This window comes from Symphodus melops (genome assembly GCF_947650265.1).
Source record: "Symphodus melops genome assembly, chromosome: 18".
Lineage (NCBI taxonomy): Eukaryota > Metazoa > Chordata > Actinopteri > Labriformes > Labridae > Symphodus > Symphodus melops.
This window is the reverse complement of record NC_136708.1, coordinates 12,727,401-12,754,143: the sequence shown is the minus strand read 5'-3', so window position 1 is coordinate 12,754,143 and position 26,743 is coordinate 12,727,401. Positions and strand designations below refer to the sequence as shown.

Genomic DNA, 26,743 nt, shown 5'->3' with positions numbered 1-26,743 from the left:
ATATGCTCCATTTTACACATCTAATGTGTGAACAGCGTCCACGCCCCCATCCCCCTCTCTCTGGGGGGTATTTATATGTCAGTGGGTTATTTGGGTGCATGATGTCTTTCACCATCAGAGAGAAGTGTGTCTTTGTACGTTTGTACAAATAGTTAATCCTCTTACTTTTTACTGTTATAGGTACAAGACAATAGCATCTCACCCCCACGGCCCCCAACCCCCTGACACTAAACTTCCGCTGTTTACCTTTTAATTTGACCCCCCAAAAAAGGGAGAAAAAAAACATTTAGCTGAATCACTAGCTCAAATCCTGCTCACAGTGACAGGAGAGTGGGGTTGTGTATGAGGAGGAAGCCGCAGTGGTAGAGGGATATAGAGAAATGTATGGACAAAAGAGGGGATGAGAGGGGGGAGTTTGTGTGTGTGTGTGTGTGTGTGTGTGTGTGTGTGTGTGTGGTGTGTGTGTGATGGGATTCAGGGGACAGACAGAAATGAGCTATAGAGACTAACGTTGAAGAAATGAAGCCTCAGAGTGGAGGAGAAGACAACAGAAAAATGTTCACTGATGCTCTGCCAAACAGAGCAGAAAAAAATTGTTTCCGCCCCCCCCCCCCCCCCCCCCTCCACACACAAACACCTAAACACACACATCCTTCTGCTATGATAAATACACATAGGCACATACTGTGCCTTTAGAACTCTCCTTATACCAACAGAGCTATATCACATATTTAGCCTTTTTCAGACAAAGGAAGGGTTAGTGATCTGCAGGATGAACAGATGGATCTCTCTGAGAAACAGATAGGAGGAATAGCACACCTTAATCTACACCAAGCCCTGTGTGTGTGTGTGTGTGTGTGTGTGTGTGTGTGTGTGTGTGTGTGTGTGTGTGTGTGTGTGTGTGTGTGTGTGTGTGTGTGTGTGTGTGTGTGTGTGTGTGTGTGTGTGTGTGTTGGTTTTCCATCATGTCCCTATGCTAAAACAGTGAGGGGTGGACAGGATGTCTGTGTTCTCTGTGTGTGTCAGTGAGTGTCCAATGTTGCAGCATCCCCCTGCAGGGTGAAGAAGATGCTGATTATTAAACTACAAAATAGCATTATGACTGCCTGCATGGTAGCATTTTGTGGTCTTTCTTGAGAGGTAGAGATCTATCTTTTCATTTTCAGATGGGGAGCTCATCCATTAAATATGCAGTTCACCCAAACTTTTAATAATGCAGGGTTGATTTCTATGCCAATTCCATTTAAGTTTCTTTGGAGATGAATGATGTCCTTCCCTGTGAAAAATAAGACAAATTAATATGAGTTCAATTAAATTTCTTTCCAGCCTCTCCCCTTTGATTGCTATCTCTTGCTTAGTTTGCCTATATGCTAGTAGTAGTAGTAGTAGTAGAAGTAGTAGTAGTACACCACTCTCCTGATAGTTGGGCTCGATAGTGGAGCTTGTAAGATAAAGAAAAGTCTTTAACATGGAAACATCTCAGATGTCACTGAAAACTATAAGATGTTCAGTGGATCAAACACTTTTATGTGTTTCATGATTCTTATAAGTCCCTGACTCTTATCCTATGTGTCCAAGTCCATGACTTGCTTTTTTATTAGAATATGCAGTTCACCCAAACGCTAAATTCTTCATGCTTGTGTATTCAGAAATACATAAGGTCAGTAAACTGACCTGAAGCTTATTCTGTCATGAAGAAAGCATTTTCATCTTGTCAAGGATTCATAATCTTTGCCACTGGCTTTTCTGAATATTGGAGGAAACCGGATTTGTCATGTAATTATTGCACTTTGACAACCCACTCATTTGTAATACTCTTAATATTTACAGTCTGATACTACACAACAACTGCACACATGGAACAGGAAGGCCACAGGAAGGAGAAACCACTCGGCTGCTCCATGTAGGCTACATAGACCTACCCTGCTATGCTCCCACCCTACCCTATTACAACGGTTCAACATTACCCACACACACGACATGCAAGAAGGTAAACATATGTTAGGATGGACTAGGTTACTTAACTCACCCGGGGTCTTGGCTGGAGACATTGTCTAACTCCTCGGGGAAAAGGCTTTGCCGGACTGCATGGATGGAGCCCAGCTGGCTTCAGCGGTGCTTGAGAGGAGCAATTGCAGACACGTAACTCTGAAAATCACTGACAAAACCCCCCCAATAACAACACAAATAAAAACTACAACAAACAACGTAACAAAAAACACTTAATAACAGCAACACAAATTGCATAACGACACATCAAAACAACAACTACAACCAAAACAAAGTAACCACACAAACAATAATAACAACACTACATGAATAAATGAACTGGCAAAGCCTGGTTATTTGGCGATAAGTTTTGTTTTGGTAATAGGCCTTAAAGTAAAAGAAGTTTAATTTAAATGTTGCATAAAATGAAATGCCCCAACTTCCATTACCTTGTTATTGTGTCCTTTAGACAAAAGCCTTAAAAAATATTGCCAGACTTCTGTAATTAAATTATAAAAAAACATTTAAACGAAGCAGACTTCAAAATAATATGCACATCATTTGGCCACCTTTCTTGGGAAACACTGGTAACACAAAATCAAAGGGGGAAGTGGCCTTACTTGTGAGGTCTTCAGTTAACATTTTTTTCCTTTTAAATACAGCAGAGATAAATAGAACTCTATGTGAGTGTTGTGGAGCTAAAACTCACGTAGTTGTCCATCCCATATCCTTTTCACAAGGTTATTACCCAGTATGTTAGTGGTGGTCTTTAAGGAAATTCTAGGTTTTCTAAATTAACGTGGTTCCGTTTTTCCACTTTGTTTTAATATTATGTATTGGCAAACACTTTACTCAGTCAGTGGCTGACAACCTTACTCTAAATACTTTAAATCTTTACACATTTGCTAATTATACACTTGTAATCAACATAGCTGTCAACAAGGAAAAGACCATAATATTATAATAGTGTTTCATACACTCCAGGGCCGATAAGAATAAAACCCTGACCAGTAAAGATTATGAAAAGCTGCCAGTTAGATAGGAAAAGTTTCTTTAAGTCAAAAGCTTTATACACACACATTCACACAACAACTAATTCAGTTTCATGAAAAACAACTTTAATGAGCTGAGTTTAATCTTCAGATTTCTCAACTCTGACATCAGAGCACACATATTTCACAGATAAAACAGACTGACCCACGAATCAAATAGACATCAACTGTGTGTGTGTGCTTGTGTGTCTATAAACAAAAGCCTACTGGGCAATCGCACACCTACAGATTTACAAACAGTTGCAGCTGAACATTGATGCCAGTGTTACATATTTTTTGTGTGTTTGTGGTTTTTCTGGTGACTTCAGTTGTGGCTGGACGCTGTGGGGCCCGGAGCTGCTGCTGCTGCTGCTGTCCCGTCTGGCTGCGACGACGAGTCTGCAACAGTAACACAAGATTTTAAATTTACCATAATTGGTAAGAGAAGCAGAATCTAAATCGAGAAAAAACAACATTTTAATCTCACAGCTTCAGGAAAGACAACTCACACATGCCATTGGGCGCTCCAGGATGTCTAGGGGCCATCACCTGGGTGTTTCCTCCCCCAGACATCATCCTGTTTGGCATGGACTGGCCTAACAGATGAGGCAGGGTAAAATGTATTTAAAAAACTACAATAGCACTGTTAGCACAAGTAGCAACAGTGATTTAAATGATCACATTTATGACATTGGATGTTATGATTTTCTAATGTGTAGCGTTTTCTCCAAGTATTAAAAGCGGGTCATTTTCTCCATGACATTGTGATTCCTGGTTTGTGTGTGTTGCATGTTTGGTCGAACCTGGGTGCTGAGCGGTGTATCCTGGCTGCCCCTGCTGCTCTTTCTGCTGGCGAACCTTCATCTCTGCCTGTTTCAGCTGCTCCGTGTGGAAAGTCTGTCTCTCTGTCAGGAGCTGTTGCCGCTGCTGCTCCAGCTGCATGATACACACACATAAACGCAGACACAAAGTCTTAATGATGCAGACTGGTGTTTAGGAGTGTCAATGATGTCTCTTAACATTAAAAAGGGACAAAAAAAAGAAATTAGAAAGCAGCCAGTAGACATTTTACATTTCATTATTTTATCTAAAAACTACAAAGGAAGGAGGCAGCTGTTTACTGGCATGTACAAATAGTGAATATTTGGTTTACTTTTAAACAGCTGAAATTGCTTGTAACCTTCTAAAGTGCGAAGGAAGATTACAGAAGTATTAACTTCTGCAACAGTTGCGACAAGAAGATGACTATTTTGTTGTAATTGAAACTTAGCACATGAATTACAGAGGGCTCACAGTTTAGTATAAAACAAAGTGTGGGTGGGGCAACTCACACCTGCCTAGGTGCATATAGGTGGAAAACGGGTGCTGTACTGCTGCAACAACTTCAAACAGCATGCACAGAAAATGTAACAATGTCCTGAACATGCAGCTATGTAGTGCAGATTAAAACTGTAAATATTATAAATACTGTAAATTTCCATGACTTTATACAAAATATGTCCTCAAACCCAACCCCCCTTTTTCTCAGTTTCTTTAATTGATTTGCATGATTCATGTGGTTCAGATTTGTGGTTTGGAAAATAGAGAATTCCAGATTGATCCGGACGATTGAAATCTCTATGTTCTGTCTACTCACAGCCTCTTTCTCACGATCCATGATGGTCTCCAGCTCCTCGAAGTGCCTCAGCTTGATCTCAAGTTTCTTCATCTGTGTCTCCACCAGCAGAGCCACCAGGGACTTGACCTTTCTCTCTTCTACTGCGGCCAGGTGCTGCGAATACGACGAAAAACGTAAAGGTTGAAAAAGTTAGAGGCAAAGAGACACCACACAGAAGACGGGAACGGGGCAGTGGGTGCATGTGACAGTTACGAAGGAGGGGAATGGAGGAGGAGTGTAGAGGTAAAGATAAAAGAAGGAAATCACTGAGGAAGAAGAGAGGATGATAAGAGGAGAGAGGAGGGTAATATAAATTGGCTGTAACCAAGCATGACAGTAAGGGAGAAAGAAAATAAATTAGAGGATTGAAAGGAAGCAAACAACCAAATCAATCATCAGAAAAAAACAGGCGGGACAATTATTTACTGAACTGAAACTTCCAAGCACTTTAACACTGATAGGGCTCACACCGGTCCTTTTTCAGAGTGAATGGCTATAGTATATTGGAGGTGTAAAAGTCTGTTTTCCTTATAGTATACAAATAGACAGATGAACACACATATTTTAGGGTTTTTTTGTAATAGTGTTAGACAACTATTGATGGGTTTATTTTACTGCTAGCTTAGCTAAGTTTAACACATGGACTAAAAACAGATGAAAATAAAGCACACATCTGTCCAGAGGTAACATTAGACTGCCAACAAGTGCATGCGTAATCAGTTCACAAACGGAAGTGTAAATAGACATGGATTTTTTTGGGGGAAGTTTATGCTCACAGATTTACAAGAATGTTCCTTGTCGTCCCCTCTGTATCCAGTCTAAATACTAAGCTAATCTTTTAAATAGCTTTTCAAATGTTTTCACTGTAAACTGATCTTTGACCACTGGCAGATCTGCATGTTTTTCAGACAAGATTGTTGTTCGAGTGTCATTGTCGTGACAAAGGAATCATATGCATTTAACATTGCACTAACTCTAAGAGACATGACAAATGTTGACTGAAACTGAGCTGCTTCTTCTAATTTGCAAAAAACAAAGTGAAAACACTTTGTGTTTTAAACTAAACATTTGTATGAGCCTTCTTCAGATAATCCATCTGTAACTTTGGAGATATTCTCTACATCTTACATGTTACATTTTATGTGCAAAGCCAGGTGATCTCTAAGATGGTGCCGGTCTCGGTTGCTAGGCAACCGTCGGCACAACTGAAACTGAACTGAAAACCCCTCATTCAGTTCCTGCTCCCGCTATTGGTCCGTCTTGAATCAGGGGGGCGGGTCTTCACCTTGGCCTTTGTGGCAGCTGAGGCCAGAGCAGCTGCTGCCGCCGTGACAACGCTGGCATCCACCAAATCCTGCTCCATCACCCTCCCATCGTCCACATCGGCCTCCCGTCGCCCAATGCTCTCCTCGTCATCACCCCTTCCAAGATCTGAGTACGAATTAAAGCCATGCATATTTACAAACGTATACTAAACACATGACAGTAAGCACCTAACACTGTACATATTTACATACCGTCTCTCTCCTCCCCGAGTATATTTTCAGTATTTTCTCTTTTGATTCCTTCATCTTTGGCCCCACTGGGTTCCATCTTGAGCCCATCTGACCTTAAGGGGACCTGAAACAGACCCAAATGCTCACACATACAACCACAATAAAGGTAAGACTGCAACATTCAGCAGACAAATGTGGTGACGCTGTCTCAAATCGATGATTGCTTTTCACCTGATGGAAGGTGGAGTTCGCCTCCGTTTTTTCATCGCTCAAATCTGTGTGACAGCAAAAGACCAGACATGCATTAAAACACATTTGTATCCCCTTTACAGTATGTTACATACATGTTACAGTCTTACCAGTTTTGTCCGGCTGGTTGGACATTTCAAGGATTTTATCCCCCGACTCCTCCTGCGTTCTGGAAAATTCCTCTATAGACAAACATGAAGAAGCAATACACGTATGAAACACATTCAGCCTTTCGTAACCTACATACACAAATGCATGCTATTCCCTCCTTCTGCTCACCCAGTGCAGCCTTAGCAGCAGATGACGCCACGCGTGGGTCGACCACAGACGCAAGGAAGGCCACGGTGCTCATGACGGGGTTTTCTGATTGGCTGAAAGGCACGGGCTGATACGCCAGCGGGCCGAGGGAGGCAGTAGAGTCTTCCAGGTAAGGGTCTTCTATCGGCAGACGGAGAAAGTGGAGGATGCATTCATCCTGGGTTCTGGAGCCCACATGCTCGGAGACTTTGTTCCAGTCGTCTCTGTAGACCTCCAAGGCCTGAGAGAGACGCGAAAGAGAAAGACGAGCAAGGCTGAGAAGAATACATCGCAAAAATGAAGTTTGTGTGAAAGATTTGGATGAATTGAAAATACATTATTCTCTTTTTTAGACGGCTCTGAGTCAGGTGTAACATCGGTGATTTTCATACCTCTAATAGCAACAACGTTTCTTGCTCTGTCCATTCCCTTCCTGCGCTTGCTCCTTTAGTCTGACACATGCCATGAGAAGAGTTTTAGAGTAATTCAACAAACTTAATTCAAGAAAACATCCTTTAAATCACAGCAAATGTTTAAATGAGAGTTAAAAAAAAGAAAAGGAAAGGAAAACAGGGAAATGTATAAACTATGTGAGAAAAAAATACTTAAACTATTTGAGTCGTTTAACAAAATGATTTTTTCAGTGTTACTGTACAACACCTTAGGGTGTTTCTTGGTGTAGATGTCGGAGCGCAGGCCAAAGTTCTGGCTGTCTGAAGGCTTCTCTCTGCTCTTCTCTGGGAAATACAACATATGCTGCGAGGCTGAAACCTGCCAAAAGTGAACGGTGATCGTCAGGGTTTGTGGGGCAGCGCTGCACATGATACAAACATGTTGCACAAACACATGTGCAAAGCTGTTTGCGTGCTCACAACATGCACGTTTTACCTGCAAGGGTTTGTGTTGCAGGGGGGCCAGCCCAGACGGCGTGTCAGCCAGTACGTTGAAATGAGGTGTGGGTGGGGGTCCCATGGGGAGGGGTCTGCTCTCTGCATCCACCTGGTAGTTAATCAAACCCCACTGCTCTAAAAGAGCATGCACCCTGGACACGGAAAATATAGCTTTGTACTAATTCACGTTTCAGTGAGAAAACTATATCCACAATTGAAAAATGTAAATAAACACTTAACACCCCACACACAATATGTTCCTTCCCTTGATTAATTTCCTTAACATATTCATGCTTCACAACACCCACAGACTGTGCCACACTTACATTAGCAAACACCCACACACTGAAACATACCTCATGAGAGCGCAGACGTCGCCAGTGAGGTTGCGCCTGCAGGACGTAGAGCTGAGATATTCCTGGGGGTTCAGGCGGTATGTGTCGATCATGAAGTTACGGTACGCCAGGTAGCTGCAGCGTAAAAGACAGAATCCTGTTTTAATGGCTTTGTCTCCATCAGCTGGTGTCACTGAAGGGCTGCAGTACTCACATTTCTGGAGTCTTGGACTTGTTCTTTCCATTAAAGAATTCAGGCAACGCACGCTTCTCGATGGCGTGAATGCTGCATTAAATGAACAGAGTAGAATAGGTTGGGCTTCGAAGTTATTCTGAAAAAAATGTTGTTTTGACATATGATTTGAACAACCACTTCACTAAAAAGTTGGGATGTTGTATATGTATTTAAATTGGAATAAAACAGAATGGGATGATTTCAGGAATTGAAACTCAAAAAAACTCTTCTCAAAAAAAAAAAAAAAACTCTTTCGAATGAAAATGTAAAAAAGAGATGAGAACATAAGAAGATAATGTAAGAAATCTCAAGTAATGTCCAGGGCAGTTTTTAACAGAGGGATGAGACAGCTCCACAGACTCATCATGTAATCATGTTACCAACCTGTCGCCGGTTAATGTAGATATTCCAGACAGTGTTTACGTTCAAGATGTGACAACTTTTCCAATATTTTGTTGCCCCTGTGACAACTTATCTGAAACATGGTCCTGGCATAAAATTCAAAATAGGGCATTTCATTTTCCCCAACAACAATGATGTTTCTCAATTTTAACATTTGATTGGAATCAGAAATGGGTTTTTTTTCAGAATGAAAGAATTTGTTTTCTGTGCTATTTTCAATAAATGAGGTTTTTCGGTGTGTTTTCAAATGTTATGCAACATCCCAACTTGTTCGGACATTTGGTTTTAAGACTTTACACCTTTGTGTATTTACCTGTTGTTGTTGAACCAAGACGTGTAGCTTGGTATTATGATATGATGGGTTTGCTCTGGGATGCTTTCCTCTGCCTCAGACAGGCGAGATATCTCCCCTCTCCCCTCCTCGTCATCCTTCACACACACAGAAAGGACAGAGTACATTCAATGACAAAAGAAAATAAGACGCTCAAGACGTAAAAAAAAACAAAAACAAAAAAACGATAATGCAGAGAAAAATATTTAAAATTGAGAAAGGTTTTTTTACCCTTCCTGGGAAGTCATCCTCCTGGTCATCTGTAACAAAGAAAATCATAGAATGAGTAAACGGTGCATACACAGCAATAAAAGGCCAATCTTGTATTATATTCTATATAATTTAAATGTAAAAAACATGTGTAAACGTACCCAGGTCAGTCATTGTCCCTCCTTTAACAGGAGTATTCTCGCTGTCCTTCTTCGGGTTGACTACGAAAGAAGGAAACAAAGTTAAGGTTAGGGAAGAAATGATTTTTTTGTGAAAATGTCCTCGTCCCCATTTTCTGCAAAGATTTCACCATTCTTGGGAAGGGTAACCTCTTCCATGTTAGGAACAGGGGTAGGGTCTTCCATATCTTTGGTTAAATCCTCTTCTGGCTCCTCTTCCTGTTGTCCACGCCTTCTCCTGTGCACACACAAACATACATATACACACACACACACAAACACACACACACAGACGACATTGTTGAAACTGCACACAAGAACTGCCAAACCATGAGTATACTTTAACGCTTGGTTTAGTTGTTGTCTCTCACCCCTTCTTTCCTTTCTTCCTGCCCTCAGACTGAGGAGAAGGAGAGCGTCTTCTCTTTTTGGAGGGAATAGATTTGGAGTCCTGCTATAGACAGTAGTGGGCGCAGAGAGTCAATAAGTGAACAAACAGATATAAATTAAAGTTTAAAGACGCCCCAATCGTGATCTTTTATATTTATCATGAGGGTGAGTGTACTAATGGTTGCAAATACCGATTCATTTTAAAGTAAACTTCAAACAAACCTGCTCATCTCTCAGGTGAATGCGCCGACGGTGAATGATTGGCACATTCCTCTCATCCACACAGTAGTCCTCTTCATTCATCCACTCGTTGAAAACATCTGTGTCGAAAACCCAGCCGGCGTGGACCTTTAAGAAAAACACAATGTGGAGCATGATGTAATCTCTTAAGTGTTCAGAACGAGGACAAAACACATGATCATAACGTGGCCTGAGGGATCCGATTTATAAGTTATTAATAGAACTCAATTACTCATCAAAGGGTTAAAGGACTTGGGTTTAGTTGCTTCCCATCAAACCCATGAAGTCCGTTTTTGTAACCTTAGAGAAAAAAATATTTCATTTCTGCTAAATGCCTCCTTGACATTCACTCTGTGCTCTGAAGAAAACAGGATGCGAGTCAGGAAAGTTGACCATCTTCTCAAGCAGGAAATATTACACCTAACAGAATGTAATTTTGTGTTGAATTCAAGTCACTGTACTCACGCGCCAAGGCTTCTCTGAATGTGGCAGCTGCTCAACCTCTCCTTCAACATCAGTGGAGGACAGCCAACTGTCATAACTGGGGAAATTTGACAAGAAAAACAAGAGATATGTGTTCTGTTTGTGTAGAAGCAGCTCTGTGTGTGTGTGTGTGTGTGTGTGTGTGTGTGTGAGAGAGATAGCTTACACTTTACCTGTCAGGGTGCATGCCCCAATGTACTAAGACATGTTTGTCTATCCGCATGACAGGACGCATCCATTCATCTTTAAAAAAAACATTGATAAAAAAAAAAAAACGTATTTTGTTAAAAACACATCTGACTAGTGATATTAAAACATCTAAAGACATTATCTGTAACTGACCTTCATCTTTAGAAGCAGGAGAAGGGTAGATGTGGTGACTGGCGAGTGTTCGGTCCTCAGTGAGTGTGCCCTGTAGAAGGACAGACAGTGACACAGTAGTACTCACACGGAGTCAGTCAACGCTGTCTTATCTTATATTAGGCTATAGATAGCTTCTCATTCATCAGTTCCTCTGCCTCCACATTGCACTTTACCTGGTGTTTGGTGATAATATCCGTTAGTCTGTTAGCTAGCTCCTGATCCAGCGCAGGGTCCAGATATAGCACAGGGTGGCACATACAATTATTCTAAAGACAAAAAAACATTTATTAGTAGTGAGTTCCTGGTGGGCTGACAATGTAATGTGTGTGTGTGTGTGTGTGTGTATTTAAATGTCGCTCTGTCTCAAGTGTCACCTGTGTGAGTGCTCGTTCAATTGCTCCAAACATCTCAACATTCCTCTCCATTCTCGATGGATTCTGCAGGTCAAACCTCCGCCTGTAAAAGAAAGGGAAGGGGAGTGAAATTAAAAAAAAGGACGCTATAGTAAACAGCAAAGGCATAACAGAGCTGCAACTCACCAGCCCTGCTCTGCCTTGAACTTGTAGGCTGTGCCCAAGATGTGGCAGAGTCCCCCACTCGGCCGGAGGTCCTGAAAGCATTGTGCCTGCAGAGAAAAAATAAAGACCAGCCTGCTGTGAATTCTCCATTGAGGTAGTGTTTAGAAATGTGAGGTACTGTACTAGTACATGGCAACAGAGGGAAAACTACTTACAGGCAGTTTAGTCAGAAGAGGACTGGTAGCTTGTCTACCAAAGGCTTCTTCTTGAAACTGGAGAAGCTGCAGGGTCACTGCAGCTAGAGCCTGACACGATGGAGCATCCACCAGCACATACTGAAACACACACATACATTTAGAGAGAATAATGTGCATTCTCTGATGACTTCAGAATTTAATGCAACTTGACTGCATTTAACAGACGTGGCTGGCTTTACATCGTTTTATTTGGTTTGATTAACTTCGGGTTTCCTTTTTATTTGCCCTTCAGTTTCGAATATGATAGCACACCTTAAAGTAATTTAAATTTCAAGAGGCCACAGAAGATGTAATGTTATCCATCATGATCGTTTGTTTACAGTCTTAGCCGGAGGACGTGCTAGCTTGTTAGCTATCTACCTTTTTGTAGTGTTTCCCGATCCACTGTCGCACCAGCTCCAGCTGAGCTAAAGTATCCGGACTCTCCCAGAATCGAGCGGACGGACTGCTGTCTTTTTTCCGGTTTGCAGATGTCAACGATGAAGTTTGGCTTGTGCCTGAAACCCCGAGGTTTGCACCTCCGGACATTGTGGCCATCATTAAACAAGATTATTTACTAACAGGAGGGAGGGGAACAAAACTGGCTAGCGCGCTCGCTAGCTTGTTGGTTCTCGATTTCTATCGCGAGAGGCGCGGCGTGATCTTTGCCTTTCGGCATAATGCTTTTCTGTATTATTTGACGTTTAGATTCCGTTTATTTTCTGTTTTTTTTTAAATTTCAATTCCTCAAACGTTTTGTATCCAGTCTCATACATAAAACATACCTGAACCCGTTTTAATGTGCAAGAGAATATAACCCTTAAGAAAAAAAAGAGTATTATTTTGAAGAGCAGGAAGGATCAAGGAAGTAACTGCGCAAGTCATGAAAACAGAAGTGAATTGATGCAGGTTAATAAGACGAACCGTAATTCATGCTCTTAATATGAATTATCTTTGCAGCAATGAACTTATAACATACAATACTATATGTAGACTATAAACTATTGTGTGTGCACCCACTGTGAGTAACTCTTATCTGCACCTTATGTTTACTCAGGCCCTGCTGAGATCTTATGGGTGTCCAGGGTCTGACCACATACGTGGAGGGAAACAGACGCTTCCTCCAAGATGTGAGGTTCCGAGACAGTCGCCTTGTTATTGACGGCTGCAGTCTGTATTTCCGCCTTTACTTCACCCACGGTTTAGACCAGCAGCATGGAGGGGACTATGATGCTTTCGCTTGCCTTCTTACCCAGTTCCTGTCTGCATTGGCAGCCTGTAACATCCAGCCATATGTGGTACTGGATGGAGGTAAATATGTTTAAACTTGAACCCTGGTGTCAGTAGTGGAAAAGCAATTAGTACCTCTTAAAGTTCCTAGTCAGTTAGGAAAGTTCCTGTGGCAAACATTACATTTCTGTCAATTTCTTTTTGATCATAAGGGATTGACCCAAGTGATAAGAAGTTTCCCACTCTGCGTCAGCGTCTGCAGTCCAAGATAAGGGAGGCTGACAATCTCTCCCATGGCAGAAATGGATCTGTTCTCCCCATCCTCGTCAGGTCCGTCTTCATTCAGGTCCTCATGCAGAGAGGGATCCCCCTGGTCCAGTGTCCGGCTGAGGCTGACTGGGAAATTGCATGTTTGGCCCACCAGTGGAGCTGTCCAGTTTTGACCAATGACAGTGATTTTTACATCTTTGATCTGCCAGGTGTGGGTAGCAACAAGATTTATCCTATTATGCCTAACAAGCAAATATAGATACATTTTGCAGTTGTGTTGCAAACTTTTCTTGTACTTTCTTTCCCACCTTAGGGGGTTACCTGCCACTCAGTTCTTTTCAGTGGACCCACCTTAATGGTAAAGCCTCTCATTGCTACATCTCAGCTCGGCGCTACACCACTAATGGGCTGTGCCGCTTGTTTGGGGGATTGAACAAGGAGCTGCTACCTTTATGTGCAGTCCTGACCGGTAATGACTATTGTGCTCCAAAAGATGTTGAAACTCTCCTCGCTATGTTAAATGTGAGTGCATTTGGGCGAGGTGGTAAAGGCAAGGCACCCGCTTCTCGCATTGAGGGCATCCTCAACTGGCTCTCCTCATTTTCAAACCCGGCGGAGGCCCTCGAGGAAGTAAGCAGGCTAATGGGGGAGGACAGTAGAGATGGAAGCGAGCGGGGCAAAGGAGGACTCAGTTCCCTGCTGTGGGAAGGAATGCAGGAATATTATGTCACCTCGCAAAGCTCGCTGGCTCGCTGGTTCGCTGGAGGGCAGACCTCTGGGCTTCCACGGCTTCCAGAGTGCCTGTCGCTGGCTGCCGCACGGGGTATGTTGCCCCCCTTGGTGCTGGATGCTCTGGTGATGCACAGGGTCCTTCTCATACCACAGGTGGAAAACAGCAAGCTAGCAAGCAGCCACTGCTGTGCCAAAGCTATACGCCAGGCTGTGTATGGGATAGTAGTACTGCAAGATGTACAAGCAGGGGATGTGAGTGTCCACGGAAATATCAGCCAGGGTAGGGGAGGTGGAAGAGGGCGACGGGGAAGGGGAAGTGATCAGGTTGGTAGAGGTAGGGGTCAGCATGGTGTAGGAGAAGCAGCTGTCCAGTCTCAGGGTCCTGGATGCCCGGTTTTTGTAGAGGAGTACGACCGTTGTGATCTAAACTTGACAAAAAAACAAGTTGAGGCAAATCTGACCAAGACCCCCATATGCCTGGAAAAACTTAGCCAGGTAATTATGATAAATATGATTTTTTAATTTTTATTTATAACATCCATCTGCATTGAAGGTTAAGTCTTTTTAAGTCTGTTCATTTCCCTCATTTTCTACCTTCTTTTCATTCAGGCACCTTCAGCAGTGCGTCTTGACGTCCTTTTAAAAGTTTTGGGCACACAGGAAGCTGCCCTGGCTCCTGTTCCTCTCCACCTGTGGCTGGCTGTAGCAGTGACCAGCTTCTGGCTGCGAGAGGCCACACCAACACCCTCACAGCCTCAGCTCCATGCTCTGTTGCTGGGCTTGGTGTATGGAGAGCTGTCCTGGAACACCCAGTCTGAAGCTACCTACCCTCTACATGCCAGTAAGTTGTGCCATATCTTTTCTATTTTCACATATGAAGCACTAAAAATAAAGCTTTTGATTCCGCTTTTCATCATAGTAGAACAGCTGAACTGGACCGCAGAGTGCAATGTGAGAGCAGGTCTGGATCGACAACGTGTGAGGCCGGGAGAAAGACGGGGCATAGATGTGGGAGCTGCACACAGTTTCAGCCAATGGCAGGCCTGCGCCTGGAGTGCACTGTGTCTCAATCAGCTTTTACTTTTGCCATTGCCTGAACCACACCTGGCATGGTAAGGACATCAAAAGGGATGATACAGCTTTTATTTGTGCAACCTATGAGAATAAGAGCTGCTGCTCACGACTGATTTCATTATTAATGGTTTGAAATTTATTTCATTTGAACGTATGTGCTCTTGAAACAAGATGAAAATACCTGCAACAGCTGCTTAAGATATGTGCGGCACTGGGGTTCAGGACAAATTTCTCTTATGTGAAAGAGATAAAGTCTATCTACTTTATCATGTTATGGTAGATGACCTATCTCTCATTAATTATCTGGGTTTTTTAAAATGGATTTTTAAAGTGCATGGTGGTGCAGTGGCTCTCTGTGTGGAGTTTGCTTGTTGTACCTGAGCATGCGGGGGTTCCCTCAGGTTACTCCAGCTCCCTCCCACACAAAGACATTTAAATGTGCCAGGTTATCTCTCTCCATGTCGGCCCTGTGATGGACTGGCGAGCAGTTCAGGGTGTAACCCGACTCTCACCCAATGAACGCTGGGATCGGCTCCAGCACCCCGCAACCTGAACGGGAAAAGCAGCCTACATAATGGATGGATGGATAGATTATTATGTTAAATGAGACACTGCATATTTTTGTAATGAGGTTGCCTCCTTCTCTTTGTGTGTGCACGCCTCAGGTTGTTCAGTGGCACCTTGTTGCACGGCCTCCTCCGCTCCCTGAAAGCTGGCCGAGCTCCCGAATCCCTCCTCGCCGGGGGTCATTTATCCAGACAACTGTACATCTGTCTGCTGGATGCCGTAAGGAACTGCAGCTCCAAAAACCGTCCCGCTTCAGCAGCAGCCAGGAGAAGAGGCAGAGGTCGTGGAAGGAGAGGGAGAGGTGGTAGAGGAGCGAGAGGAGGAGGAGGAGGAGGAGGAGGAAGAGGGGCTGAGGAGATCAACAACAGGTTTGCTCTCCTGATGAGCGAGGAAGAGTTTGATGATGATTGAAAGTGATTGATGCGTATTGCAGAGAGAAATTAGCTTTTTTAATGGGGCCAAATCATGAAGGATATTCCAGTGTTTGATAAAAAAAACACTCAAGGAATGAAATGTCATTAGCAAGCTATGAAATTCATTTCCAAATGTCATAGAGCTTCTTTATTGTTTTAACACTCAGTAATATCCTCCGGCCGTCTTTAATCAATTTATGACAATACATGTTAGATCGGCGCTTCCAAAGCACTCTTTATAGCTCGTGCTATATTTTTAACAGATTTATGCAGCTTTTATCCAAAGTAATGCGACTGTAATTGACACCACTGTTTTCAAGCTGACAGTTTTTTTCACATCATTTAGTTTATATACCAATGTTTCATTATCTCTGTTGACCAAAACATTGTGTAGCAGCTGACTCTTGTATAACCTGTGAAAGATGTCTGTTTTTACTATATTGCCTTAAAACGTACGAATTTGGTGCTCAAGCTTACTCCTTTTGTACAATAAAAAATACAAAAATCATTCAAATTCAACATGTTTAACAGTTATTTATTCCCTAAATACTATTGTAACAGTTCGTATTTCACATGCTAAAAACATAACATAGAACACATAGTAAGGTGCAAAAAATCCAAATCAAAAATCAATAAATTCTGGGACTGCGTTTATCAGCTTTTATCCATCCGAGGATCTTTTATCTGACGCAAACCGAGGATCCAACTGAACAACAGTTTTTGGTGAGAAGTCTTTTATGTCGCCTTACGCATACATTTATGGAACGCTTCTTGTTGCCTGATGAAGATTACGACGGGGCGGATTTAGAGGAAGCAGTTGCCGGGTGGGACTGAGACTCAATGAGGTCCATATCCTCGTCTTCGTTAACTCCGCAAGTGTCGACCACACAGATCAGGCTGCTGGTGACCGGAAACGCCCTCACTTTGCTGCAAGTCACCCACCTGGACACACGGAAGAAAACTGATTTTAGAGGCGGTGAGAAACAGAGTAAAGACCAAAACTTACATTAATGGTTTGGGAAGTGGATTCAGGGTATACAAATCATTTATTTTTAAACATTTTTATGATCCTAATTAGTCGAGACAAAAAGAGAAACCTGAAAAAAGTGGCCATGTCTGTCTAATTCACGTTTAATACACCAAACCCCTTAGTCATTAGTGTTATATTTTCATTGTTTATTAAATAAACCAACCTGTCAGTATCAGTATGATACTCCAGCACGTGTCCGAGCCGCCCCACACCTTGGAATCCCTCCAGCACATAGATGACATCACCGACGGCTGCACACTTAACTGTTACACCTCGCCAAGGCATTTGGGCAGCTGGACGCCACTCATTGGTAGCAATGTCGTAGTACTCCACTGAGTCCAGCCCACCTAAAAAAAATAGTGGCCACCAAAACTGTGTCATCTATATTTTTACAGGACGATTGTTTTTACATAACAATCGTATTACATAATGCGGATGTTTGGATATATTAGTGTACCCAGTGCTCCTTGCCCTCCAACAGCATAAATCCTGTTGTTGACCACTGCAAGCCCGTGGTTCTTCCTGGCCTCTCTCATCCCACTCAGCTCTCTCCATCTGAGGACAGACACAAACAAACAAAGTGCGACCAGAGTGTTAACTCCCATCTGATGAGATACCACTATTGCATGTGAGATACTCTTCAGTGAAATCCTTTGGAAGTAGAGTGCTACTAATTTCATGAACTTCTTGTTTGGCCTACATAGCAGATCTCAGCCGTTATTCTTTATTAGGCCTAACTCATATTGACATATCCAATTCTTTCCTTCCCCTGTCCTCTGGTTCTCACTGAACACACGTCAGTGTTTGAAATACTTTTTGATGTTATAACCACTGGAGCTGTCCCACGGATCATTAAAAACAAAAGACACTTTTTAAGTTTGCAGGATAACATCATTGAATATTTAATCTCTCGACACAATTGATGAAAGCTCTATATATTCCCCTTTTATTGAACCTTAAGTAATCATTATCAGCATACTACAATTTGGCCCTCCAGTATTCAGGATAGAAGAAATGTGGCTCTCGTAGTCATCGACGTCAACAAGCCCTGCTATTTAACTCACTGTCCTGTGCTGGGGTCGTAAACCTCAAAGTTGTTGAGCACCCTGCCGGACACGTTGTTGCCCACTGTTCCTCCACACACATAGATGAGCCCATTCGCCGCCACTGATCCATGGCTGCAGCGAGCCATCAGCATGCTGCTCTTCACCTGCCACGATTCGGTTCTTGTGTCGTAGCATTCGAAAAGGTCGAGGGCAGAGCTGCCTTCGGGACACACATGAACAAAACATCATGGTAAATGCTTCCACATTGGATCTTTTTCCGAGGTCCTTCAGTATTATTTCACCTCTTTTCCAAACTCACCCACTTCCGACCCCCCAGATGTGTAGATCTTTCCCAGTGCGGCGCATGCTGCCAGGCTGTCTCGAGGTGTGGGCGGGCCCAGCTTGGAGTACCAGCTGTCCTTCAGGACATTGTAACAGTCCATGCGCTTGATGGGGAAGAGCTGCGAGCCGCCCAGAATGTAGACCACGTTGTCCCAGAAGACGGCAGAAGCGTCACGGCGTTTTTCAAAGGGGCAGCGGATGTCTGTCCAGCTAGAGTCCTGCGTGAAAAAACAAAACTGTTAAATAAACAGATACGCTTACGATTTCAACATACTGAACTACATTTATAATGTTTGTTTCTGTAATGTCTTAACGCTTTGAATGAAACAGGAATATACTATGTATCTATACTTGTGGCCAGAAAGACATTTAAATGTGTGGTGGAGTACCTTGGGGTTGAAGTAGCGACAGGACTGAGGCTGGGAGCCTCCGAACAGAGCGATGCGGTAGTCGTGCTTCTTGCGTCTTGGTCGGCTGCTCTCTCCCAGATCCTCTCGATCCTCCAGAGACAGCAGGTGGTATCGCATCCCACCTGGGGACGAAATTCGAGCCATTCCATTCATCTGCCTAGATTTTGTTTTGTGTCTCTGGGCTCATGTCAACATAGCAGATTATAACACTTATGAATGCCCGTCACTGTGAGAGGCTTTTTTGAAATATGAAGTAAATGAAGCTCACAAGTCAAATGTTGAGATTTAGATGGATTAACACCAATGGTTCTGTGAAGACTTGTGTTTTATATATGCAGGAGCCCTGCAAAAAAAAGGGAAATTCTCTCCTCATAATAATGAATAATGAGAGACAGTTTAACTCAGAAACATTATGATGTCTCATGTTAGACAGTGTCAACTGTTTCCCCATGACACCAGGGTTTTTGTTTCCATTCTCATGAACACAATACACTGAATATTGGTGTTTTAATATACCCATGTGTGGTTTAGATGTACATGTTCCCGTCTCTACTCACTGATGACCATCTTGAGACACTGGGGGTTGTCCTGGATGAGCGGCTCAGCCTGCACCGTCTTGGAGAGGAAGGTTTTGGAGACAAGAGGGAATCGAACACACCCCAACACCTCCACCATGTACTGTTTTCTGTTACATACGTCGAACTTTAGCCATCGCACTGCTGCGTCATAAATCTGAAACACAAATTCAACAACGCAACACGTGGTAACGTGCACGTTTTAAGAGGCGTCCTGATGTGATGAAACAACTCATGTTATCCAAGTAGAAACAATGTTCTAATAATAATTTCAACATAGGCTACATCAAGTTTCCAGTGATATTGTTATTACTAAAGATATTAAGCATTCAGTCAAAGAATATGTACCTGAGCCTCAGCACGCACAGTGAGCTTGTCCTGGTGCAGCAGATGTGTGAGCTGTGTGACGTCCAGTTGCAGGAACTCATCCAGTTTGTAGACCTCAGTGAAATGGAGCTGGAAGAAGTCCTCTGCTGCTGCCTTCAGCTCTGGGCAGTCCATACAGTCAGCCAGGGCAGAAATACCTGCAGCACAACAGGACAAGGAGCAGTTGGTCTTATTGTGTTGTATGAATAGAATCACTGGATAGCACTTAGTGAGATAAGGCTTAAACTTGACTTTATTTATTTTGATTTTTTTTTACCAAGGCAGTTTGTTGCATCAATTTGTCCTTTGAGGAACTCCGCACACATTTTCTTCACAGGCTCAATCTGGTACTGGTTGGCTGCATCCAGCAACGACTGGACGTTACTGCTGTTCACTGAAATCCTAGCGCAGACATTTTCACATTTAATACGACTTCTCATTACATCTGGTAAACAGAAAACTGACAGGGGAGGAGGGTAGTGGTAAAGTTCAGCTACTTTTTTTTTTTAAAGCAACATTGACAAGCAGATCTCGTTCATACATTTTAAGTTGAAATTGTACCCCACATATTGACGACTCTTACATTTAAACAAGGTTTCTTACCGAGCTGTGTAGATAAATTCAATCAGCAGCCCAATGATCTCAGGCTCAGCACTCCTGAGCTCCACCTCATGGGACATTGACTCCATCATTCTGGCTAGAACGGAGGTGGAAAAAAAAAAAGATGTAGAGTTTATAGATGAACTTATACAAGCAATATTTGACTAAATTAAATATGTGTTCTACTCTTAAACAGTTGCACAGCATAGTTAATAATATAAGATGCTGTACAACATCATTTAGTTTTATAACAAAATACTTGGCGATGCACCATAAGTGAAAATCATTGACAACACTGATATCAACATTTATAATAACAATTGAACCCTTTGCCGATTCATATAATAAACCTCTTCTCTGAATATGCAGTCACACTGACTTGTGATCATTAAATGATGCAATAGATAAACAGAAGCTTCTGACATAGACACATGCCATATTTTTAGGCCAGTGTTCGTTAACAGGGCCAATATAGGCTCATAATGACGTTCATCCACTTAATCAGTAGCATCCTTAATTGTTAAACATGTAGAGGACCCAGCCCTTTGTGTTTGCAGCAAAATAAAGAGTGTGCTTATTCAAAGTGTTTTTTTAACATGTCTCTGCAGTGTGAAATCCCAAATGATAATTTTTTTTTTTTTTTTTTTTTTTTTTTTTTTTTCATTCAAAAACTTTATTGAACGTTTCTTTCAGTACAAACGTAGAAAACAAGCACATCAAAATTGCAACGTCAATATCCAGCACTTCATTTCAAAATAGAGAAAATAAATGACAATCTTAAGAAATAATAAATGAGGTCTGAACTGAGAAGAAAAAGGAAATTAAGGAGAAATAAATAGTAAATGAAATATACAAGGGTATGTAATGTTAGTTGTCTAATACTTTGGGAAAGTTTTTCAAAACATCGTATATCATTTTTGCTTTTTTTCCATTAATTAGTTTTAAGGACTTGAGATAAAGTTTGAGATCATTCAGAAAAGAGACAAAATTGGGGGATGACTTTAAAAATCTACTCTTGTGAATAAAGAATTTTGCCATACACAGAATCAAATTAAGACAAAGTTCCTCATTTGTATTGTTTGAGATTCCAAATGTAATATCATCTCTGGAGATGGAAGGTAGACGTGACGATATTCCCTCTGCGATCCATTTATGGATCTCAACCCAGAATGTATGAGTCACATCACATGAGAAAAAGATATGGTCCGTGGTTTCTATGTCACTTTTGCAGAATGAACAGATGTTATCTTCAATATTGAAGCGTAACCTGAGTAATTCTTTGGATGGGTAGATGTCATTCATGATTTTGAAATGTATTTCTTTAGTTTTAGGGGGTAAAGGTAGTTTGAGATACAAGGATCTTAGTTTGCCAACAGAACCTTCATCAAATTTATTCAAGATGTTATTTTTGTTTTGCTTTCCTGGGAATGATTTGTCCGTGAATGATTTTCTTATGAAAGAATTATTACACTTTTTATCCCATATTAAGACACCTTGAATTGAAAGTGGAGCCAATCGCGGTTGAATAGTCTGATGTGTCATTATATTTTTCGTCAGGAAGACAAATTCTTGAGGAAGTGCTTTTTGTAGCTTATCAAAATCAGCTTTCATTGGGTTGAAGTTATGTTTTGTGCAGAATTGATCATAGTTTAATAAGTGACCATTGTCATCCATCAAGTCAACCAGGGACCAAATACCTTTTCTAAACCAATCTTCAAAAAACAAAGATTTCTTTCTGTATAGTACATATCTATTATTCCAGAGTACAGTGGAGTGGGGTGAGAAGTTATGGACATATAACAATTTCCAATACAATAATATTTGTTTATGGAACTCTGATAAAGAAATAGGAAGTTTGTTGATGTCAAAATCTGTGACAAGAAGAAATTTTAACCCTCCAATTTTATTAAATAAATGATTTGGAATACAGAACCAGAAGGAGTTACTATGTTGGATCCAGGCTTTTATCCAGTTTATTTTTAAAGTTCCATTAAGACAGTCAAAATCAATAACTTTCAGGCCTCCATCCCTAAAGTCTTTAACCATACTGCTTTTCTTCATATAGTGTGCTTTGTTCCTCCAAATGAAATTCATATTGATCTGGTTTATTGATTTAATTAATTTGTTTGGGATAGCAATAGAGTAAGTTGGGTAAATACATCTGGACAAGCTTTCCATTTTCGTTAAATAAATTCGACCAAGAATTGATAAATCTCTTTGGAGCCATAAACTCAACTTTGCTTTACATTCTTTTAGTTTGTTTTCTACATTCAATGATTGACTTATTTTTTGGTCTTTTGTAAGGTGAATTCCCAAATATTTGATTTCTGACTTGATTGGAATGTTACAAATATCCTGAAGTATTGTTTCATGTATTGCAAATATTTCGCATTTTCGCAGGTTTAAAGTTAACCCAGAAGCTTTGGAGAATTGTTTTACTTTTTCAATAGCTAGTGGAATTTGATGTCTATTTTTTAGAAAAATTGTAGTATCATCCGCTAATTGGCTGATAATAATATCTGTACCCAATACATTTAACTTTTTAATGTCACTACAATTTTTGATGTGAATTGCTAACATTTCAGTAGCTAATATAAATAAATATGGTGAAATTGGGCAACCTTGAGGGATACCTACCTTAACCTTAAAGCTAGGAGTAGTGCCTTTAGATAATATGACACAGCTGCTGATATCCTGATATAAACCTTTAATAAGATTTCTAAATTTAGATTCAAAGCCAAAATGTTCAAGTACCGACAAGATAAAAGAGTGTTCTACTGAATCAAAGGCCTTGTAAAAGTCTAGGAACAAAATAAATCCGTCATCTTCAATTAAGTTTCGATATTCAATAATGTCTAATACCAGCCTTATATTGTTGTGGATTGATCTGCCTTTTAAAAAACCTGATTGTGTTTCTGAAACAAGATCTGAGATCCCTGTTTGAAGACGAGTATTGAAGATGTAGGTTAGTAGTTTGTAGTCTGAGTTTCTGAGAGTAATAGGTCTCCCAAATGATAATGACAGACAGACAGACAGACAGACAGAGCATGTACAGTGGTGTTTGAGGTGGAGGTAGTGCCAGAGGTGTGAGAACAGACATAATAGTACTTCAATTCACACTTTTTCCATGACAACAGGGACACTTTTCTTCTCTTTAATTTGCACATCTTGTGCAAAATATCAAGTATTTACACATACGTGTGTTTGCACACTTACTAGTAAACATGAGGCTGAAGAAGTGGCTGGCAGCAGCTAACACAACTCTGTGGGCAGGAAAGTGTTTTCCCTGGACCAGCAGGGTCACATCACAGAGGGTGCCCTGAAAACAGACACACACACAATATTTTGAAAGTGTCACAAAGTGTTTGAACAGTACATGCGTCATGCCAAGCCCTGTTATGTTTTACTCTCTCTCTCTCTCTCTCACAGACCTGTTTCCTTAGGTTGTTCATGACTCCCATGATGCCGGAGAGCTGTCTGTACTCATCTTTTGTGGCACACTTCCTCTCGCTCTTCTTCTTTGAGCTTGACGCCTTTTCTTGAGTGGCCACTCCCGTCATGTCAGCCTGACTGACTTACAGTTCAATGAGAAGTTGAATGACACTACAACACTTTGAGCTGTACTGCCAGCAGTGTTATTGTCTCTCTTTGTGGTTAAACCAGTGGTAGTTTGCCTGTTAGCAGCCAGGTGTATGGGTTAAGAAGCCGCTGGTTTAACAACAGTTTTCTTATTATTATAAAGTCTTAAACAGACAAATAGATTAATTTGCAATGAGGAGTTCAGAATGTACAAAAAAAGGTGCTACCGTTCAATATTTGTGTGCTACAACTTCGCTATTTTTTTTGTCTTCTTCTACAGATTTTTCCCTGGTTAAAGAAACTCGCCTTCGCCCTCTACTGACGCACAGATGAATTACAGGTTCATCATCCTGCAGGATTGTGAAACTCATGTGGACTTCTGCTATAGTTTGTGGATCTCGCCAATAATTGAATATTAATAGTAATAACATTAAATAATCATTTTATCAGTAGAAATGCGAGAAATGCTAATGAATAAGTAATATTACCATTACTATTATTATTATTTTGCAATGGCAGCGTTTACTTCGCTGCTGCAATTTACCTGTAGGCTCACCTGTCTGTGTTGCGTTTGTGTCTGCGCAGTAGTCCGGGTAATAAAAACAGGAAGAAAAGTTTATCAGCAGGCGCATGACGTTGACGTCAGCTGGAATGTGAACTACATTCAGATTCATTGTCAGGAGTAATTGACCTGAAAACACAAGCTGAGGGACACACGAGCAGACGAAAATGTTCAGTTTTCTCTGCTGTTGCTGCTTTTCAGATGAAAACTCCACCGACGAGGTATGTATGCTTTCACACCGATTAGTTTGTATGTAAATGATGACAATAAAATAACGTGAATTCAGGCGAGAAAGCTGATCTTTCCTATATGGTTCAGTGAGATTAGGATACATTAGTAGTGGTTGTAGTATAGTATTAATACTCGCTTAGAACAACAAAATCAATCAGCCAAGTTAATTTAAGTTGTTCTCTGTCACAAAAACAATCTGTAACATAATGCAAAAGCAACTATTGCTATAAAAAGGTTTTCATAAGTGAAGTATGAACCAAATGAGATGCTATTCTTTGTTTGAAATACAAAATATGTATATACCTACATACTGTGTTTATAAACAAGTAGTTACATTACTATATGCCTTATTAGTGCTTTGTACATGTTGAAAACATGTTAAAAAAACAACTTTATATTTCAGAGGCAGCCTCTCCTGCAGCCAAGACCACCTGATCCGGATGGACCTGGATCAGCTAGGCAGACCAGGCCAGAACACAGTGGTACATCATAACATCATAATTACGTATTTGTCGATTGTCTATCTCTTAAACCTGTGCCCTTACAATTTTTCCAAGGACACATTTTCTCTTTTATGTGTCTTTGTTGTGCATACTCTTTTTCGCACTCCCAGACACAATGACTGTCAAGCGGATTGGCAGGCTAGTGATGAGGCGAGTGGGTGAGTCCGAGTTGGACCAAAGGTTTTCAGACATGGCTGAGACCTTCAATGAACAGCAGGAGCGCTATGAAGGCATGGTGCGACATGTTCGAAATCTGCGACAGACCTATGGCTGCAACCGTGATGATAGCCTGGCATTAGCTGAGTGTGTGGAGAAGATCAGAGACGAGCATGGTAAAAAGACACTCAGAACTCCCTCTAAAGGTTCTAGCTGATTTTCATGCTTAAATATCTGTTATTTTTGTTTCCGTGCCTCAATGTCTACCTTTTTCTCTTTTAGAGGCCAAGCACAGGGTCTTCCTAAAGATTACAGGCTATGACTTCTCCCTCAACGTTATTCCTGTGGGATCAGAGCAGGAAAGCGAAGAGGACCCTGTGCCTCCACATCTGCATTTAGCTCAGGATGAACTCAAGGGCACATCTGAGGGAGCCAAGGCCACCATCTCAAAGGGCACCACGCTTCAGGAGATGATCGGTTGGCTGCTACGTAGCAAGGATCAGATGGTTGAGCAAGTAAAGGGGGTAGCAGCAACTTATCAGGAAGAAGGTAGACTACTGAAGAACCTTGAGGAAAACATTAAGGAAGTGAGGAGGGCAAAGGAGTTGTCACTGGGATACAGACAACAGGCAGGGGAAGTCCTCACAGAGGCTGCGCAGATCGCAGGGGCTAGTTTGTAGCACATGCACATTTTAAATACTTTGTTTAAATTCTGCAATTACAACACACAAGCACAATACATGCAACAAACATTGATTTAAGTAATGAGTAATTTGCTATTATTAGTAATAACTTCAAGAATAAAAAAAAAAATCATGCATGTATTAAGTAGCAACAATTAAACACTCTGCCTTGTATGTTATAGCATGCATACCACAAGATCATGAAGACTTGCATCATATCTGCCTTTAAATGTTCTATTAATAATTTAAGAAATATAGCAGACACTTTTAACGCTTCAAATATGTATGAAAGACCTTCTGTATATATGCAATTCTTTCAAATAACACTAGGGGTCATTGTAGATTCATTTAAGTAATCTATAAATTGTTCTTCACTTCTTAAGATTTAGTCTATTCTTTTGAGTTGCATGAGTAAATAGATACTCTGTACTTTATATACAATCACTTTTCACGTTTTTATTATTATTCTGGTTAACCCTGCAGAACATTTTTAAAGCAGTGGATAACTAACTATTAAAGACTGAAAGGTAATGTATATTGGTATTGTGAGTTTCAAGGGGACCAGATTTGCGCCCAGTTAATTCATACATTTATTGACATGTACTGATTAAAACCTGTAGCTTTCCATGTGTGATTAATGTGAAAGCAAACAAGCGCATGGCCGTATGCCATCTTGATAATTAATATTTGAAAATCCATTGTTTGAAAGGTGATTGTCACGTGGTCATGCATTATTTATCATAGGGAGACTGTTTTCGCAGCTGCTTTTGCCTTAAGCTTTACAGTTTCATTTCTTATGAAGTGTTCATACAAGAGCAAAACCTGCAAACTGTTTTTTTTTGT

General features: G+C 41.2%; 4 protein-coding genes across 9 annotated transcripts; 2 read left to right on the top strand and 2 right to left on the bottom strand.

Annotated features, from left to right (window-relative positions):
* Positions 1–3,085: 3,085 nt before the first annotated feature.
* smarcc1b (SWI/SNF related BAF chromatin remodeling complex subunit C1b) lies at positions 3,086–12,194 on the bottom strand. Of its 4 annotated transcripts, none has more exons than XM_079368389.1 (28): positions 11,913–12,194; positions 11,511–11,630; positions 11,317–11,402; positions 11,152–11,233; positions 10,951–11,043; positions 10,757–10,826; positions 10,588–10,657; positions 10,397–10,472; positions 9,914–10,039; positions 9,673–9,755; positions 9,433–9,539; positions 9,284–9,343; positions 9,144–9,172; positions 8,895–9,010; positions 8,159–8,230; positions 7,966–8,079; positions 7,608–7,761; positions 7,380–7,490; positions 7,112–7,171; positions 6,702–6,960; positions 6,533–6,604; positions 6,405–6,448; positions 6,195–6,297; positions 5,963–6,108; positions 4,657–4,791; positions 3,824–3,956; positions 3,530–3,616; positions 3,086–3,419 (listed from the first exon to the last, which is right to left on the bottom strand). In XM_079368389.1, the coding sequence occupies exons 1-28, from the start codon at positions 12,090–12,092 to the stop codon at positions 3,346–3,348; spliced, it is 2,862 nt and encodes a 953-aa protein (XP_079224515.1). In that variant the 5' UTR covers positions 12,093–12,194; the 3' UTR covers positions 3,086–3,345. The 4 variants fall into 4 exon arrangements, with proteins under 4 accessions (XP_079224515.1, XP_079224516.1, XP_079224513.1 ...); XM_079368390.1 differs by having other exon boundaries at positions 9,673–9,752; XM_079368387.1 differs by having other exon boundaries at positions 7,380–7,761.
* A 152-nt stretch (positions 12,195–12,346) lies between these two features.
* Positions 12,347–16,336, top strand: aste1b (asteroid homolog 1b). Of its 3 annotated transcripts, none has more exons than XM_079368393.1 (7): positions 12,347–12,440; positions 12,589–12,842; positions 12,974–13,240; positions 13,345–14,258; positions 14,373–14,604; positions 14,686–14,875; positions 15,503–16,336. In XM_079368393.1, the coding sequence occupies exons 2-7, from the start codon at positions 12,605–12,607 to the stop codon at positions 15,813–15,815; spliced, it is 2,154 nt and encodes a 717-aa protein (XP_079224519.1). In that variant the 5' UTR covers positions 12,347–12,440; positions 12,589–12,604; the 3' UTR covers positions 15,816–16,336. The 3 variants fall into 3 exon arrangements, with proteins under 3 accessions (XP_079224519.1, XP_079224517.1, XP_079224518.1); XM_079368391.1 differs by having other exon boundaries at positions 12,348–12,440; positions 14,683–14,875; XM_079368392.1 differs by having other exon boundaries at positions 12,424–12,456; positions 14,683–14,875.
* Positions 16,332–24,075, bottom strand: klhl7 (kelch-like family member 7). Its single transcript, XM_079368394.1, has 12 exons — positions 23,618–24,075; positions 23,403–23,505; positions 20,190–20,283; positions 19,864–19,988; positions 19,569–19,744; positions 19,203–19,377; positions 18,625–18,767; positions 18,213–18,453; positions 17,912–18,113; positions 17,305–17,402; positions 17,011–17,194; positions 16,332–16,759 (listed from the first exon to the last, which is right to left on the bottom strand). The coding sequence occupies exons 1-12, from the start codon at positions 23,744–23,746 to the stop codon at positions 16,606–16,608; spliced, it is 1,824 nt and encodes a 607-aa protein (XP_079224520.1). The 5' UTR covers positions 23,747–24,075; the 3' UTR covers positions 16,332–16,605.
* A 382-nt stretch (positions 24,076–24,457) lies between these two features.
* LOC306839889 (uncharacterized protein) lies at positions 24,458–26,717 on the top strand. The gene is made up of 4 exons (XM_079368834.1): positions 24,458–24,548; positions 24,962–25,040; positions 25,172–25,393; positions 25,500–26,717. Exons 1-4 carry the CDS (start codon positions 24,495–24,497, stop codon positions 25,895–25,897), a joined length of 753 nt encoding a protein of 250 aa, XP_079224960.1. The 5' UTR covers positions 24,458–24,494; the 3' UTR covers positions 25,898–26,717.
* Positions 26,718–26,743: the final 26 nt, after the last annotated feature.

What these genes read in the sequence shown, in the direction of transcription:
- LOC306839889 (XM_079368834.1), top strand. Translation starts at nt 24,495, where the DNA reads ATGTTCAGTTTTCTCTGCTGTTGCTGCTTTTCAGATGAAAACTCCACC. An exon ending in ATGAAAACTCCACCGACGAG is followed by an intron (nt 24,549 to 24,961) that starts GTATGTATGCTT and finishes TTTATATTTCAG; the next exon opens with AGGCAGCCTCTCCTGCAGCC. An exon ending in GAAGATCAGAGACGAGCATG is followed by an intron (nt 25,394 to 25,499) that starts GTAAAAAGACAC and finishes TTTCTCTTTTAG; the next exon opens with AGGCCAAGCACAGGGTCTTC.
- klhl7 (XM_079368394.1), bottom strand. Translation starts at nt 23,746, where the DNA reads ATGACGGGAGTGGCCACTCAAGAAAAGGCGTCAAGCTCAAAGAAGAAG. An exon ending in GAATTTATCTACACAGCTCG is followed by an intron (nt 19,989 to 20,189) that starts GTAAGAAACCTT and finishes TGTCTGCGCTAG; the next exon opens with GATTTCAGTGAACAGCAGTA. An exon ending in TACGACCCCAGCACAGGACA is followed by an intron (nt 17,403 to 17,911) that starts GTGAGTTAAATA and finishes GTCTGTCCTCAG; the next exon opens with ATGGAGAGAGCTGAGTGGGA.
- smarcc1b (XM_079368387.1), bottom strand. Translation starts at nt 12,092, where the DNA reads ATGATGGCCACAATGTCCGGAGGTGCAAACCTCGGGGTTTCAGGCACA. An exon ending in TTCAAGGCAGAGCAGGGCTG is followed by an intron (nt 11,234 to 11,316) that starts GTGAGTTGCAGC and finishes TTTCTTTTACAG; the next exon opens with GCGGAGGTTTGACCTGCAGA. An exon ending in AAGTCCAAGACTCCAGAAAT is followed by an intron (nt 8,080 to 8,158) that starts GTGAGTACTGCA and finishes TTTACGCTGCAG; the next exon opens with CTACCTGGCGTACCGTAACT.
- aste1b (XM_079368391.1), top strand. Translation starts at nt 12,605, where the DNA reads ATGGGTGTCCAGGGTCTGACCACATACGTGGAGGGAAACAGACGCTTC. An exon ending in GCCTGGAAAAACTTAGCCAG is followed by an intron (nt 14,259 to 14,372) that starts GTAATTATGATA and finishes CTTTTCATTCAG; the next exon opens with GCACCTTCAGCAGTGCGTCT. An exon ending in TACCTACCCTCTACATGCCA is followed by an intron (nt 14,605 to 14,682) that starts GTAAGTTGTGCC and finishes TTTTCATCATAG; the next exon opens with TAGAACAGCTGAACTGGACC.